This window comes from Bombina bombina, chromosome 9 (genome assembly GCF_027579735.1).
Source record: "Bombina bombina isolate aBomBom1 chromosome 9, aBomBom1.pri, whole genome shotgun sequence".
NCBI lineage: Eukaryota > Metazoa > Chordata > Amphibia > Anura > Bombinatoridae > Bombina > Bombina bombina.
Window position 1 is genome coordinate 229,664,267 of NC_069507.1, and position 18,714 is coordinate 229,682,980.

The 18,714-nt window shown below is 35.8% G+C and overlaps 1 protein-coding gene across 1 annotated transcript in view; it reads right to left on the bottom strand.

The window, feature by feature from the left end:
* Positions 1-1,029: 1,029 nt before the first annotated feature.
* Positions 1,030-18,714, bottom strand: part of LOC128640256 (pancreatic triacylglycerol lipase) — a 136,163-nt gene continuing 118,478 nt past the window's right edge. Inside the window, exons 11-13 of the mRNA XM_053692685.1 lie at positions 15,856-15,952; positions 13,059-13,229; positions 1,030-1,143 (exon numbers count right to left, since the gene is read on the bottom strand). Of these exons, the coding sequence (XP_053548660.1) occupies positions 1,056-1,143; positions 13,059-13,229; positions 15,856-15,952 (356 nt within the window). The 3' untranslated portion in view covers positions 1,030-1,055. The remainder of the gene's footprint in view (positions 1,144-13,058; positions 13,230-15,855; positions 15,953-18,714) is intronic.

Genomic DNA, 18,714 nt, shown 5'->3' on the forward strand with positions numbered 1-18,714 from the left:
CTTTTCATCTTAGTGAATTAAACCATCCAGGAATCTATGTAAATCAAGGCATGCCTAGATTAATACATGGTTACAGTTGAGCTAAAGCTGGATATTCACATTCCAACACACTATGACCGTCTGTGGGTGCCTTCGTTGAGTGACAAAATGCACCCCTGGTTTGTTGTACCCCATCAGTATACTGAAGAACATAAGTGAGTGTATTTGTACATATAGATAAGGTAATGTTCACTAGCGAAATTTGGTTGGGAAGTGTGGGATATTGAGTGGCCACCCATACACACCTGGACTTCCACACAGTATCCAAGAAACAAGATTTTCCTGTTGCTGTATATTATTGGTACTAGAGGGGACAACAGCCATTGATCATAGAAACGCTGAACCCCCATTTGTTCCAATATAATCCTGGCGGCATGGGATTGCACTCCCGGTAAGTGCCACACTAGCCAGAACTAAATCAATGCTTTAAAGTCTGGTGCTATATTCAGCCCTCCAGGGTTGATTGTGCCCAGCCTATACATCCACTGAGCTTTACGCATTATCCAGGCTCGGGAGATGATCAATTAAGATGTATCGGATAGATGATACCGGATGGTGTTTGATTGCACAGTGTCTCACCACTGGCTGGTCCGATTCACCCTTTTGTAGGGCCATGCGTTCTCTCAATGTTCCTGTAATTTTACCAACATAACAGTTGGAATATGGACAAAAAAGCAAATATATGACATGTGAGGTAGTACAAGTAAGAGATAAGGTTAGCAAGAAAGGTTGGGTTTAAGTTTTTTTTTTACATTGCGGCTCCATTGAAGTCTATGGGGGAATGCAATTATACAATCAAAACTTAGCAAAGTATATATTTTTGCACATGTCTGCTTTTGCAAGAGCTAGCTTTTTACTTTCAACTTATAATACCCAACTCGCAAAGTTAATATTCAAGCGGGAACACTAAATAGCACTCCACTTGTAATATAGCCCTATGTGAGCAAAGAGAAATAAATAAATCAGAAAAATAATTTAAAAAACAAAATTCTTTCTTGTTTTTAAATAAGTTTTATTCAGTCAGCAAAGTAATCTTTATATAAACAACTATCAATAAGCTGATAATCGTTTTTTATTGTTCTATACAATCCACAGACTGTAGTCCTGAAAAAAAATAAAAAAAAATAGTCTTAATTAATCTGGTACGATATTTTACTAGCTATGGAGTCTATTTCAATCAATCAGAACTTCCTTGTAATGTGCATAGGATGAGTTTTCATGGATATTTTAATTTATTAATTTCAGATTCTAAATCTCTTGAAAAACCCATGACAACCTGATTATCTTATGTTTCTGAAATTTCCTTGTGCTACAAAACTCCCCTTTTCCTTGCTCGGAGAGTATTCTACACTGGTGTTTCATTCACTAAAAAAATACTTTTCAGACATCTTTTTGCACAATCACCTACCAATAACAGTGAGGCATGAGATAACTTACTAGAAAAAGAGGACTTTTTAAATTTGGAAATAGGGTCTCTTTTCTCTATGAGTGTTTAATGGAAGAGATGGGGCCCCTACTTATCAGAAAACCTCTAATTTTAAAAGTGTTCCAGGTGATCACAATAACCTGTTGATCACCTGTAAATATGTTGGGTATATGGCCCACTTGTTCAATACAGGGTATTATTTTCTTTCCAAGGTGAAGATCCTCCCAGGTATCCAGTAGTGCAGACAATAACTAATACAAATGACTAATTGGTAATTGACAGCATCCTATAGGTACTGACCCCTTTTCACTTCACTGCCTTTATGGTATGAGAAACAGATATTGCCACTCTGTGGAAAGCTCTTGCCTCACAGTAATAGCTCCATGCTGCCTAGTAATGTAGGTTATTCCATTTGCAACAAAATTGTCTACTAGGCATCTTTGGGGACAAGAGAACTCTCATTTGAAAGTGGAGATTTTTCTGTTTCAAATTAGGAGACACTGTTAATATGCAGGATAGACTGAGGCTTTGAAAGAACCCCTGTACCTACAATCAAATACATGAGTAAATGTCTTGGTGGGTTTTGGGAATTTTCCAACAACTCATAGAACCATGCACATAGGTGATGTTGTGACCTCCAACTGCCAAATCCTAGTAATGCATATAGATCAGGGGTCGCCAACCTTTCAGGCCGCTGTGACCACTAAACTCACAATTTTTAATCCCGTGGACCACTAACATTATTTTTTTTTTAAAGGTACAAACCTCTATAATGTGTGTGTATATATATATATATATATATATATATATATACAGTATATATATATATATATATATATATATATATATATATACACACACACATATACTGCTGTACATAACTAGTATAACCATAGCTAAGTTTACATTATGTATATATTTACACATTTTTAAGAATTATTTTTTGGAATTAACTAATTGAATGACAGAACTGAGAGAATACTTCCAAATGACAGATGAAGGGTGAGTGCCAACTTTTGAACTGGAAACAGAGAGGCAGAAAGTGGGAAAAAAAGAATGATGTTTAAAAGGACCACAAGTCTTCCAAGTTACTTCCCCAGTTAGGAATTATTCAAAACTACTCATAATCATAGACAGACATCAGAGTCATAAATTAAGTTTATATCAGAAAGCTCTCAAAATGAATGTGAGCCAATCCACGACTGATATTTTTGGCAACTAATATAACATATATATATATATATATATATATATATATATATATATATATATATATATATATATATATATATATATATATATATATATATATATATATATATATATATATATATAATGGTGGGATATGGCTGATCTGCTGGATGGCAATTACTGGAATTCAGGTGGAATAAAATTATTAGAATGAAAAATAATTAATATTTAATAAAAAAGAAGATGGAGGGGAGGAAGACAAACAGTGTTGTAAGTCCATATTAAGGAATTAGGAAAAGACAGGTAAAGGCGAAGAAAATATATGAAATATAAGAGAGAATTTTTTTTTAAGATTTTCTTTTTTTATATACTTTATTTCCACTATTTCAAGCCAAGACTATACCAACCTCTGCTGGCTTTAGAATGGAAGCATCTTCCTCTGAGCAGCGCACTGGGCGAGAGGAGTTAAAAATACAATCTAGCTACGCAAGTTGCACAGTACTACGCAAGGTGTGTAGGTAGATTGTAATTTAACTCCTCCTCCGTCTGTTTTCACTGATGACAGGGGTGACAACATCAGAGGACATTAATTCCTGCTTGATGGTGTCAAGGACCACCAACATCTTCTCATGGACCACCAGTGGGGTCTTCCAGAGATAGATCTCATGGCCTCTCATCTAAACAAGAAACTTCCCATGCACTAGTTCTCATGCCGTGTCTCACCGCATAAGAACAAGGCTCCCATTGGAGACTATATAAGTGCGCTTCCACGGACCACTGGTTGGCGACCGCTAATATAGATAACAATGCACTAGTCTAATTGTTCACACAATGACGGAGACATCTACCCATAGGAGATATAAAGTGAATGACATTTCTGCACTCTGAAATGGGCACTCACTAAAACCACAGCACAGTTTACATATATATATATATATATATATATATATATATATATATATATATATATATATATATAAAACCACTCTGAAGCCCGACCCACCTGAGGATATCTGCCTGGGTGCAATGATATACCATTATAATCCAATGAAAGATTGCACTCACAGGTCTTTTTCAAACGATGAAAACACTTTAATGTAACGTTTTCGGGATATTATCCCCTTCATAAGCATAACAAATGTGAACCAAAACACACAATTTATAGTGACAAAATACACGTCTCATACCTGCCTATCATGTCAGTGGTGCCAGACTCTAGTGCTGGAACTCATGATTGCGTTCCAATGTCTCATGTAGCCGGAAGTGTAATCACATCACTTCCGGTGTGCGTAACACATTGTATTTTAAAGCAAATAAACTCTCAAATATAACAACAACCAACCAAGGGTAACCCCAACTCAGAGTTATGTTCATTGATAAAAGTGCATTGAACTAATCAAATAACTGTCGTGCACATAACCCTTCTGCTTAAATATTGACATACATCTTTTGTCTATATTATGCATCATATTTGACATCAAATGTACCCCAATGTGGCCTTATCTCATAACAACTAACCACTACCATAATGTATATAGTGGTGCCAATGGACTTGGTCACCTACATTGCATTAGTAGGGACCCAACCGTGTCTTTTTTGTAAAAAATGCCACATGGAACAAAATAAAATAAAATAAGCCTAAAATTAGAAATAAAAAATGTTGCAGAATACCTACACTTAAAAACAAAAAAGCACTATAGGACTACACTGTACCATCCTAGATGTTGAATCTAATTCATCTATTGTATATGTATAAAGCAACTCGTATTGCCAGAATCCACACATTAGATTGTAACATTAAATTATGACACATTTTTTTTTTACTAGACTCCCAATATACAGTGATCTAGCTTGTATCCACATGGATTTATATAACCTGCTTTTCATCTTAGTGAATTAAACCATCCAGGAATCTATGTAAATCAAGGCATGCCTAGATTAATACATGGTTACAGTTGAGCTAAAGCTGGATATTCACATTCCAACACACTATGACCGTCTGTGGGTGCCTTCGTTGAGTGACAAAATGTACCCCTGGTTTGTTGTACCCCATCAGTATACTGAAGAACATAAGTGAGTGTATTTGTACATATAGATAAGGTAATGTTCACTAGCGAAATTTGGTTGGGAAGTGTGGGATATTGAGTGGCCACCCATACACACCTGGACTTCCACACAGTATCCAAGAAACAAGATTTTCCTGTTGCTGTATATTATTGGTACTAGAGGGGACAACAGCCATTGATCATAGAAACGCTGAACCCCCATTTGTTCCAATATAATCCTGGTGGCATGGGATTGCACTCCCGGTAAGTGCCACACTAGCCAGAACTAAATCAATGCTTTAAAGTCTGGTGCTATATTCAGCCCTCCAGGGTTGATTGTGCCCAGCCTATACATCCACTGAGCTTTACGCATTATCCAGGCTCGGGACATGATCAATTAAGATGTATCGGATAGATGATACCGGATGGTGTTTGATTGCACAGTGTGTCACCACTGGCTGGTCCGATTCACCCTTTTGTAGGGCCATGCGTTCTCTCAATGTTCATGTAGTTTTACCAATATAACAGTTGGAATATGGACAAAAAAGCAAATATATGACATGTGAGGTAGTACAAGTAAGAGAATGTCTGATAGTGTAGCTCTGGTTGGTATGTGGATGGTGAAACAATTTGGTACTGATTAATCCATTGCATGTAGTGCACCCCAAGCAATGATAGGATCCTTTGATGTTTACTTTGGCCTTAGTGGTATAACACTGTTTGGGATCAGTTCTAATGAGCATATCCTTCAAGTTAGTCCCTCTTCTATACCCCACCATGGGGTCCATGTTTGTCATAAAATGTAATTTCGGGTCAGATGCTACTACTGGCCAGTGTGTTCTTAATATCTGTCCAGTTTTCGTGGTATTTGGTGTAAATATTGTAGCCATGATTAGTTTGTCACTGGTTACTACCTTCGGTCTTTCAGTGATTAGGTCAGTCTGAGTAAGAAGTGACACCTCATCCAGTATTTTGTTGACCAGACGTGGTCTGTACCATCTTTGAAGGAATTTATCCCTCACTCCACTGAGCTGGGAGACCCTGTCTGTTTGTTAGAATTATTTTGTAACATCCTAATCATTTGGGACCTAACAATGCCTTTTAAAAGTGCAGGAGGATGACAACTGTCCGCTCTAAGAATCGAGTTCCTATTTGTAGGCTTGTTATACAGTGTTGTACCTAAAGTGTGCCCCTCCTTATAGATACTAATATCCAGAAAATGTATCTCATGTTCGCTTTCAGTCATTTTAAATCTAACCGTTGTATCTGTACTGTTAAAGGTATGAAACCAATCCTGGAGTTCTTGTTGACCCCCACGCCGGATTAAAAATATATTGACAATATATCTTCGATAGAAGATAATAGACTCATCAAACTTGCCCCACAAATATTGGTTTTCGAAATGTGACATAAATATATTGGCATAGGATGGGGCCATAGAAGACCCCATCGCTGTGCCCGCAATTTGTAAATAGAAACCACCTTTGAACCGAAAGTAGTTTTTCTATAAACAAAACTCTATCAGGGTCAGCAAGAAATCAACAGGAGGGCTCTCATACACCTGACTGTGTATTAGATGTTCTCTGATTGCTGTCAGACCTTCTTGGTGCGGGATGATGGTGTATAAACTGTTAATGTCTAAAGTGACCAGGATATCGTCTTCCTGGATCCGTATACCTTTGAACTGTCTAATTAGGTAATTTGTGTCAAGGATGAAGGAACAAATGCCCTAACTATGGGCTGTAATAGAATATCAACATATTGGGCTACTGGCTGTAGTAGTGACTGGACAGCAGACACTATAGGGCGGCCAGGGGGTTTGTCCAATGTTTTGTAAATTTTGGGGATGGTATAGAGGATTGGAATCCTAGGATACATGGTAGTGCAAAATTCACTGATTTGTTCAGAGATAAATCCCTGTTCTAGTCCAAGTTTAATAAGTGTGTCTAATTGTTTTTTATATGTGCAGGTTGGGTCTGAGGGCAATAGGGTATAGGTAGTTTTATCGGCTAATTGCTCAAGGATGTCCCCCCTATAGTCAGAATAGTTCTAAAGAACTACGGCTCCGCCCTTGTTGGCTGGTCTAATGACTATAGAGGGGTCATCCTGGAGAGATTTAATAGGTTCCCTTTGTTCCCTAGAGAGATTATGTTTCCAAGGTTTTTGTGTTCTCTTTGTATCCAAGTCTTGTGTGACTAATCTAATGAATGTTTTGATACTAGGGCTGCAATTAGTAGGTTCAAAGGAGCTTGGTTTTTTACACTTGCATTCAATAGGAGAAGCAATTCTATTAGTTTGCGTGTTCTGAAAAAATTCCTTGATTTTCATAGTTCTACTCAATTTATGAAAATCCAATTTTTGATCCAATTCTGAGAAGGAAGTGCTGGGCACAAAGGATAAACCCTTGTTAAGTACCTCACACTCAATGACAGATAGGCTATGTGTACTTAAGTTTATCACTTTATCCTCTGTCTGCCTCGTCGGGGGGGCCTGTGTCTGGTACCGCGCCCTCCTAATATGGGGTCTATTGTTCCTCCCCCTCGGGATCATGTGGTAACGCCTAAAAATTGGCTAGGAGTAGAGTGAGATTTATAAGTTTGGGAAAAAACAAATTGACCCTGATCGCTATGTGTTGGGGGTGATGGATGTGATGAGATTGAGAGGTTTCTGTCTGTGTCAGAAGGATCTGCCCCACTGGTGTCAACCGTATCAAACTTTACCCTCATATTTCTCTGCCTTCTCCTTGGTTGCCCCCCCCCCCCCCACGTGATGCAGTTAACCACTTATATACCTTCCCTTGTATGTAATCAATATTTACTGCTTCCAATTTCCTATTTTTGAATACTATTAGGTCATTTTTATACTTTTTAATCTGTTGTGAAATTTTAGTCAGCCAGTTTTCCTGTTGGTCACTAGTTAAGGTACTATTGTGTGCAGTTTCAAACAAGTGTATTTCAATCCTTACTTTGGCCAAAATATCCGTCACTTCCTCAATTACTAATAGGACTAAGTCCAAAGAGCACTTGTTGAGGATATAGCACCATTTCTTTCTAAATTCTGGATTCTCTCTACCTATCGTAGGTATATTGTGGACCCTGAATCCCCTAGCTATGTGGCCAGATCTATGATACTCTGATAAATAACTGCCATGTAAGGGTAGATCTACCTCTCTCTTTTTTAATTTCAATAAAGTGTAATATAAATTAACAGGAGTCTCACCAGCTGTTCTGGAGATGGGGGCAAACAAAAAAAAGTATATACAACATATAGGATAATTAAAGTATAGTGCAATTGCCGCTTACTAAGATCATCTGTTTCCTAATGAATGATCTTATCTATACATGTTCATAAAGTACTGTGTTTAAAACATACATTAAATGCTAAATACCACCTGTAAGTACATATATAGATTGAATTGAAGCACAAAAAATTGTACACAGTGATAAAGAATATGTTAACAAATCCCATTAATTTACAGATACATCAATTTTCCAATACTATTAATTTTTTTTTTTTTTTAATCTTTAATAAACATATTGACATCCATCCTTGAATTTAAACCAGAGGGCACCCTAGTTTTAAGGTGGAGGATCCAAAAGACCTCTCTTTCATCCAATTTAATTTCCCTATTGCCACCCCTAGGGTGCCTAGGTATAATGTCAATACCTTGTATCTTAAGTAAAGTGCTGTCAGAATTGTTGTGATATCTAAAGTGTTTAGCCACTGGTGTTTTAGACTCTGGATCCTTAATTGATCTAAGATGCTCCAAACACCGGTCCTTAAGGGACCTCTTCATTCGACCTGTATACTGTATTTTGCATCCTTGACAGGTTAAGAGATATATAACATGGGTGCTATTGCAATTGATAAAATAGTGGATATCTAATTCCTTGCCAAGTACCTCCGATTTGCAAGAATTGTCCCGAATGATATGTGAACAGGTTTTACAGCTAGAAGCATTACATTTAAAGTAACCATTTCTCTTCTGCAACCATGTGCCAGAAGTTTCTTTAGGTAACATAGAAAGGGATAATATGTTCCTAAGTGTTTTTGCTTTCCGTGAAACAAATTTACAACCATTGCTCACAATTTCATTCAATTTATCATCATTTTGAAGTATGGATATATTTTTTGCAAATCTTAACATATTCTATACTGTAAGATGTAATAAAAATGGGAGAAATTGAATGTTTGTCCTTTTTGGTACTTTTAGGTATTCTGTCAACAACATCTTTAGCCTGTTTCCAAACCTCCTTAGGGTAACTTCGCAATTGTAATCTCTCCATTACATTAGCTGCTTTTTGTTCATATACAACTGAATTAGAACAGTTACGCTTTGCCCTAATTAGTTGACTCTTCGGAATAGAGCTTAAAAGGTGACAAGAATTATACTTCAAGATACTATTACCCGACAAGGGTTTACGATATAGTTCCACTTCAATGATGCTATCATGTGGTTTCAGTGTTACATCCAGAAAATTTAGTAACTCTGTACTTGATTCAATAGTGAAACAGAGATTCAAATTATTTCTTTGTGAATACTGGTGAACATTGTTAATGGAATCCCTGTCCCCCTCCCAGACAAAAAACAAAATTATCAATATACCGTCCATAATATATAATATTACTATGAAAGGGATTCCTATCTCCAAAGATGTGGAAGAGCTCCCACCAACCTAAAAATAGGTTCGCGTAGGATGGCGCAAATTTGGCGCCCATAGCTGTTCCACATCTCTGGAGATAGAATCGCCCCTCAAACAAAAAATAGTTATGTGTCAACAAATATTCGGAAAAACTATAGTGGCTTCGTCATAGTTAGATCTATATTTAAGAAAATATATATTAGTTCCAAATAAAAAATTAACACATGAAGGTGCCTCAATAGTTTTATACAATGTGCCTTGTTTATGCATAGGAATCTCATTGAAATTTTTCACATAATTTGTTTTTGTGTGGATCTAATAAAAATATGTTGAATTTGATTAATGAGCTTTTCAAATAAACTGCTCTTATCCTTTGTTGAATATTAAAGTCATAACATATTCTTCAAAATCAAATTATGTAGCTTAAAACACCATTACCATTTGCCTATAAAAATGTAATTTAAACTTCTGTATTTCATCCTTTAAAAAGCAAAGCTATCCAGTATCAACAACTAAACCCATAACGGGCTAGATTACAAGTAGAACACCAACAATTACACACGAGCGAAAAGCGGTTTATCACGGATGTTTGCCTGCATCGGGTTTCTCACTCGTATTAAAAGATGAAAGTAAACACTATTGCTTGAGCACAATTGAAGTTATCGCTCATCGGAATAGGGCGACCGCAGAGCTCTGCTTAACTGTTTAGCGGTGGGGGGGGGGGGAAGTGTCACAAAACCTATTAAAAAAATATAACAATGTAAAGTTACACTCATAATAACACCATGTAAAAACAAAAAAGGACAGAGGCGCCACATGTGTGAATCCAACTTTAACCAGGTATAAAAAACAAGAAGATGCAGGGTACTCACAAATAGAGCGGCACTCAGTTGTGCCAGTAGGAGCAGGCTGATTTTTTGCAGCAAACCAGCTAGCTAATGAAAGGCAATCCTCACCACGAGCAGCAGCCATACGATACAGCGACGTCACAGGCACTGTGGTTGGAAGGAATATTGCGGGGCTGGCAGTCTTGCCAAAGGGTAGTTAAATAGAGGGTCTTTTCAAAACACCAATCAAACTGGATATATGTGTAAAAACATATGGGTGTTTATTAAAATCGATAATAAAAACAAATAGCAAATGACAAATGCACCACAGGGTGTATGCCAATGTATACCAGTTAGGTGTGAAAAGGTACCCCCTATGGGATAATAGCAATCCCTATGGGATATATGTTTATATGGGCACAGTAATCTCTTTGCTCTAAAAAAGACTCAATATAGCAACGCCAACTAAAGGCTCATAGTGCTGCATGGTGTTATATTTATCATGCCCCAAATCAACTGAAAGCTCTACTCGAGCGTGAAGGAATAACGCTTCATTATTTAACATGATTGTGAATTTATTTGTATACCCACTGAGCAATATTATACCACTATAATTTAAAAGGGTAATATCAACAGCACAACCCTGTTCCTTTCACAAGTGGATCTCTACTTTAAGGGCAAGTATATCACGTAGCTATTTTTGTAACTAAAACAGCCCTGATTTATTTGGGCACACTCATTCCCACAATAGTGTGAATACTTAGCACAATGTGATACAATCTTTGATTCGGTACGTTAACCAGTGCTAAATAATTAGTGGGATACATAATTATCGAACAATAACTCCCCACCTTGTTATGGTTACTAACATTTGTCCACAGAATTAACACTATATATCGTGGTTGCTTTCAAATTATGCCCATATATGCCTATGCTTCATCACAGTAATAATAATTCTGATTCAAGTTTCTATGTGTTTTTAAACTACACACACTTACACAGTGATTTTATACAACCTTTGTAGTAATAAAAGTTATGTTTTAATTTAAGAATTAAACCTTTTGGTCCTGTTTGTTTAGAATGATGTCTAAACATTTCAGGGGTATTAGAAGTGCTATATAAGTGCATTCTTTCAGTCTCAAACCCTTTAGTGATTTAGACTATATTTGCAAGTTGTTTCTCTGCACAAGCACTCTAGTCAGAAGGTATATATAATAATAAAACCAGACGGAGCATCCCCACTCTATCTATGTAGTGCCATTGCTATTTTTCTTTGAAAATATATATATATATATATATATATATATATATATATATATATATGTGTATTTACAAACATATAAACACATATAAACACATAAATACATATGTACACACATAAGACGTTTATATAAGTGCCTTGGAGCCATTTGCAGTTACACAGTTGAAAACATGAAAAAAAAATCAAATTACAGGGATAGTAAAGTCCAAATTAAACTTTCATGATTCAGATAGGGCATGTCATTTTTAACAACTTTCTAATTTACTTTTATTATCAAATTTGCTTTGTTCTCTTGTTATTCTTAGTTGAAAGCTAAACCTAGGTAGGCTCATATGCTAATTTCTAAACCCTTGAAGGCCACCTCTGCATTTGACAGGCAGTCACAGCTAGAGGGCATTAGTTCATGAATTTCATATAGATAACACTGTGCTCATGCATGTGAAGTTATTTAAGAGTCAGCACTAATTGCCTGAAATGCAAGTCTGTCAAAAGATCTGAGATACGGAGGCAGTCAGCAGAAGCTTAGATACAAGGTAATTACAGAGGTAAAAAGTACATTTCTAGAACAGTGTTGGTTATGCAAAACTGGGGAATGTTAAATAAAGGGATTATCTATCTTTTTAAACAATAACATTTTTTGTTTTACTATCCCTTTAATGTAGCATTCATTTGTAATAAAGTGTTATACTGTGTATTTACTGTAAATATTTCAAGTGTAAATGTTCTCCACATAGCAAAATATGGTATAAATAAATATTTGTGCAAAAAACATCATATATACTGTATATATTTACTGTGTATATATATATATATATATATATATATATATATATATATATATATATATATATAAAAAAATATGTTTTTATGAATAAAAATAACATCTTCTATGTGAATAATATTGGAATGTGAAATATTCATATTTTCATGTCGATTAGCGCACTTAAAGGGACATGAAACCCACATTTTTTCTTTCATGATTTAGAAAGAGCATGTCATTTTAAACAACTTTCTAATTTACTTCTATTATCTAATTTGCTTCATTCTCTTGATATCACTTGCTGAAAAGCATATCTAGATATGTTCAGTAGCTGCTGATTGGTTGCTGCACATAAAGGCCTTGTGTGATTGACTCACACATGTACATTGCTATTTCTTCAACAAAGGATATCTAAAGAATTGAGCAAATTAGATAATAGAAGTAAATTGGAAAGTTGTTTAAAATTGCATGCCCTATCTGAATCATGAAAGTTTAATTTTGACTAGACTGTCCCTTTAAGAATAGGCGATCAAGTTTGCGAGCAAGTAGGGTGTTTTTCCACTTTTTTTGCTCCATTAACTACTATGGGGGAATACATTATTGTGTGCGTGATATTCTAAGTTCTTCTTTTTACGCATGTCGGGTTAACTTGCAATACGAGCGCTACCCGACGTGCTCAAAAACGTTTACTTCTAGCGGAGTTAACGCTCGAGCAGGAACTTTAAATACTGCTCCACTTGTAATCTGGCCAAAAATATTTTAAAATGCTCAAGTAACAGCACTCTATTTTATTTGTAAACATCATTCTTCTGTTTTTTTTCACTATAAGGTTTGATTTATGTAAGTATAATATGTTTAAGACTTACGTGGTACCATCTTTCCCATATTGCACTGTCACAGATTTAGCCAATAATTTAGTTGAGAAAAAAAAATTAGAGAGGTCACTGTGCCACATAAATAACCCTCCAGTGACAGTCCCAAGATTTTTATTCTGGTCAATGAAAGCCGTGTATGTGCTGCCAGGTGTGATGAGTCCCCTGTGGAAATATGTTACATATGAGTAATTCTGTTAGAGTAAACCATGCATTTAGTATATAAGGTTAAAAAGATGTCTTTATTAAATCACACATTTAACCAAATTTATTTCTTAATACTGGCTCTAGCTTATTATGACCTAGATTGAAAGTAGAGTGCAAATATATTTGCACTCATATTACACGTCCAAAGTTATTATTTATTGCTTGAGCGAAAATCTAGGTATCGCTAACATATACATGTCAGATAACATAGGTGCGCTAAATCTCTCACATAATAGAATTCTATGGGAGTGCACTGTAAAATGTATTTTGTATATCACTCAAACACTAAGCAGAGAGAGAGCTAAGCAAGTGGCACGCTAAACTGATGGTTCTCAATAAGTGAAGTTCTTCATGTAGTTCTGTGCTATACTATTTATAATAATGGTTTAATTTAAATCTCAAAAATAGCTAAATTTTACAGTGGTATTTTTGGATTATGCTCAAGCTCAATATTTAGGTCACCACTTTCCATAGTATAATAAGCTCCCTAATAGCGCTCTCTGTGCTATCAATTAAAAGTATAGAGCTTGTTAAAAGTTTAATCTGTGTAAGATGCTTTATTTAAAATATTTAACCATGCTCAAAAAATAACACTCCCTACTCTATTGATTGTGTTCCGTTTGTAATCTAGCCCATTCTGTTTATCCCCCTCAAGTCCAGCTCATTAACCACAACCATTGCATCTCCTGAGCAGGATATACCCAGTGACTAAATCAGCAGTGGCAGTACTATGTACCGTAGCAGCCAATCACTGAATGTGCCCTTCTCAGGGGCTGCAGTGGTTAAGGCTTCTGAGCGGAACTTTACCTAAATATTTAACCCTTTTCAGAGTTCTGCATATAGTCAGCTAGGGTCAGCAATGCACAAATAATGTTCTCTAACAAAGTAGTGCTTGCAACGTTAGCATTTTGTATGCAGATCATTTGCAAAGGGACAGTAAATACTAAGATTGTAATATAAAGTGCTTAATTATGTTTAGTTAAACAGTTTGCAACATAATTTCATTATTTTTGTTCCCTTTTTCGGTAATCCAACTCTGAAAATGGAAGATTTTCAACAAAATTTGTGTTGAAGCCAATCAATGGAATTTTTGCTAACACAATGACAGTGGCAAGCTCTGCCTTCTTCAAGCTCAAGTTTGGATTGGCTCCTCCAAATAAGGAAAGTGGTGGGGCCTGACAAACACAAAAAATTGCCAAAAACAAGGTGTCAATCTGTTCTAATAATGTTGAGACTCTGCTGATATGTTGACCTATTGGAAACCTGTATAACATTAGGAATTACAAGGTATTTGCTAGACTTGTGCAGCCAAGATTTTTTTTTTTTTCCCAGACAATTTTGTAATGAATATTTGTTTCCCAGAATAATAGTTGCCTGCACTATTCGGTATTTGTTTAGTTTAAAAAGAGACAAATACTGCAGCTCCTGCTGTAGTTAGCAAAGCAATGACGAATCCTGCTTCCTCCAATCATTGCGTGCCCCCTTTTGGTGTTCAGCTCGTGAGGCACACAATGATTGGAGGAAGCCGGATTTGTCATCAGTCTGCTAACTACAGCAGGAGTTGCTCGTGGAGGATTGGCTGTCTGTTTTCCATAAAGCAAAGGTAAGTATTTTACAAAGGAAGCTTCATTGTAATCTTTAATAAATGAAAGTGCCCCTGTTTTTAAGCTTAGTTTTAGATGCCGGGCACTTATTTATTAAACTTTACAATCACTAAAACAAATGTAAATGTCAAAGGTACAGGTGAAAAAATTAACCCTCTCCTCTTCCATGACAGAACCCCGGCCTCGCTAATAGGAGACAGTGGGGTCAATTTATTATTGTGCGGACGGACATAATACGATGAAGCGTATCATGTCCACGGCACATCGATAAATGCCAACAGCATACACTGTTGGCATTTATCATTGCACCAGCAGTTCTTGTGAACTGCTGGTGCAATAGTGCCACCTGCAGATTTGCGGCCACTACCAGGGGGTGTCAATCAGCCCGATCGTATTCGATTGGACTGATTGCTGTCTGCCACCTCAGAGGTGGCAGACGAGTTAAGGAGCAGGACCACTGCTTCTTAACTTTCGCTTCAGGCGGAACTGAAGCGGAGTGGGTCGGAAGCAGCATCCGCTGCTTCATAAATCGACCCCTTACCGCGGGAGGCTCCCAAGGCCTTCACTAAACCATCTAGTTTAGGACCTAGGAGCCTCCTGTTAGCTCGGCCAGGATTCTGTCATGGAAGAGGACTGGGTTAGTGCACTCTCCAATGTGCAAAAGGTAAGCATTAAGCCCTAAAAAAAATTCAAGGAAACAAATGAATATTGACGATTTTCATCAGTATTTCTTTTGTGTATTCTTTCGAATTTTCATTTCTCTAGTGTTTACTGTCCCTTCAAATGATGATGTATAGTATACTATGTACACTTAAATAATGGCTAATGCAACTGTGATATTTCATATTAATAATTATATAATCTATTTTGACAAATCTAAATAGTATAACAGAGGTTTCATTAGCATTAGCAGGTTCTGATATACTAATTAAAAGAAAAAATATATTTTAGACAGTCCATGTGCTCTTGTGTTTACTTACTTGTAAATTTCATATAGTGTTCCAGATAAAGAAACCTTGAAATTTCCTTTTACACTTGCTGAGCCAGCAATCTCGACAGACACTTTGTACCGCCAGCCTAGATAGAGCATCAAGTAGTCAGAAAAATAAATTACTGCGATAATAGTGTGATATCTAAATTAAAATATTATTAAATCAGTAACTTTTTGTTTAGATTTGTAGAAATACTACATAGTTGCCATCCAACAAAAGACTGGGTCATCCTGTGATGATAAAACCTTATTACACTTTATTTGCAAGAACATGATGAGCATAATTTAAAAGTCCATTCCATATCAACAATCAAATAGAGCCCTCCATAGTAAGATTTTTAGATAATCTGTGGATGTCTGTATTCATAGTATGAAAATGTGAGGTTATATTCTGTAGCTTTATCATTGGTTACATGTAAAGTCTGTAATAAGAGGCAAGGCCGAATTAGCCTACCAAGACACCAGGAGATTTCCCCGTGGGCTACAGGACCTGAGGCTAGCCAGCTACAGTTTGAGGAAGTGCTGCTGCTGGTGAGGAGATGCAGCTGTATCACCTCTCTTCTTTTATCCTCTGAGCATAACATATTAAAGGGACACAAAACCCATTTTTTTCATGATTCAGATAGAGCATGCCATTTTAAACAACTTTCTAATTTACTCCTATTATAATTTTTTCTTTGTTCTCTTGCTATCTTTATTTAAAAAAGCAAGAATATAAGCATAGGAGCCGGCCCATTGTTGGTTCAACACCTGGGTAGCACTTGCTGATTGGTGGCTAAATAAATACTGGTGGCCCTACAGAGCAGAGCCAGTCTAGGCTCTGCAACATGTGAGTAGCCCATTGGCTAATTTTCAAAGTACATCATTAATCATCCTTACTGTACTTCACTATTTTGCTGTATTTATTTTCTCCTGAGGCAAGAAGATCATTGTATTATTATGATGAAAATGCAACACCAATAAGTGTAAGCAGACAATCACATCATCATTATTAGAATTTATAGGGATCAGAAAAGAGGTTCCACATTGGAAGGGGGAGATAGATCCAATAATTTAGGACATATGGAGATGAAGTGGATATATACCATGAATACATTTGTACCTAATGAAGATTTCAAACTTCTTTATTTTCTAAAGTAAATCCCTCTTCCCCTTACATCTTTTACCACATTATAATTATATGTATAACATAAGATTTACATATCTTACATAAACCTCTTGTTGGAGGTTAATATATCCCTTTAAGGATTTAGAACTCCATCACCTCAATTAAATTCCCCTCCCACTAGATCCACAATAATTATAATTTTATTATAAGAGTTTAACATAAGAAACAAGCGGAAAGGGAAAGAAATACGCTCATTTAAAGAAACTTTATTTGCCTTCCAGATGGGTTATCCCTCTCTCTATTACAAGATAGAACATTTTCCCAATTATATACAGAGGGCCATGTTTAGCCCGGGGCAATGTATTGAATGGGATTATTTATGTATACTTAAAATATTTTAATATGAATGACGTTATTTAAAAGGTATTTTAATTATATTTTTTATGATATAGCATATATTACAATTATTCACCCAATTATTTTCGTCTTTGATTTTATATGCCAACTGCTATCTATGCACATTGTTTTATTAAGATAAATAATTGAAGGTGTTACAATCCTTAGAATATATATATATATATATATATATATATATATATATATATATACTGTAGGTTTTATATGTTGCTGAGAGCTAAGGATTAATGGAAGAATACAATCACTATAGGATAATCCAATAAATAAATAAAACAGAGAAACTCTATGCCCATACTAAAATGAATTTTTGCTCTTTTCAAATATGGCGACAATTTCAACGATGACATCACATCCTCAAAGATGGTGGAACAACTTCCTGGAACTGCCTATATAAGGACAATTAGATAACGCACACCAGCTCCTTGAAAAAGCCGTACGTATATGGCAAAACGTAAGTCAGAGAACCATTCTAGCCACTCCCACTTACGCACATGTCACCAGGAAAGGCAATGCTACGGTCCCGGTTGTATTGAGGCAAAGTTTTGAACAGGATATAATCTGTTTCCATCTGACCTCTAGACCGGTGGACTACACCCACTAAATACATATAGTGGAACTATACCCGAGTGACTTTAAATTAAGGGCAATATTGTGGCTTTTTTATCTGTGTAAATTGTTTTTAATAAATATTGTTTTATATCTATACATTTGAGCAAGACTGGATGAATACTGGTTGTCCTAAAGTATAAAAGTGGGTTTGTGTTACCTCCAGAGCCAGTCTAGGCTCTGCAACACGTGAGTAGCCCATTGGATAATTTTCAAAGTACATCATTAATCACCCTTACTGTACTTCAAGCTCTTGACAATAACATATATCCTTTGTTAGTGTATTTATTGCAAAAATCTACCACTTTTATATTATATACTATATATCACATTTTAGAAATTTATTTATTTTAACACAAGTGATTTTTTTACTTTTATTATTATGGTTTCTAATAATTAGTCACGTCACACTACAAGACAGAGTGACACTGTTTTGAGTGTCTTCTCTAGATCACACTATGGATAATTATTTTCACACTCTGAAAGGGAGTCATGGATGAAATTAGGTTGTAAAGTGCTTATATAACAACATTATGTGTATTTTTTTTTACAGATTAACATAATTTAATTAAAAAAAAATAGGGGAATGATTAACCCTGTAATCTTCTTGAGACAATCCATTAAGATATCCTCAATACCTGACCTTTAATGTTAAGTTCAAACAATTTTTGTGTGAGAAATGGAAAAAATATTGTAATCTGAATCAGGAGTATGGGA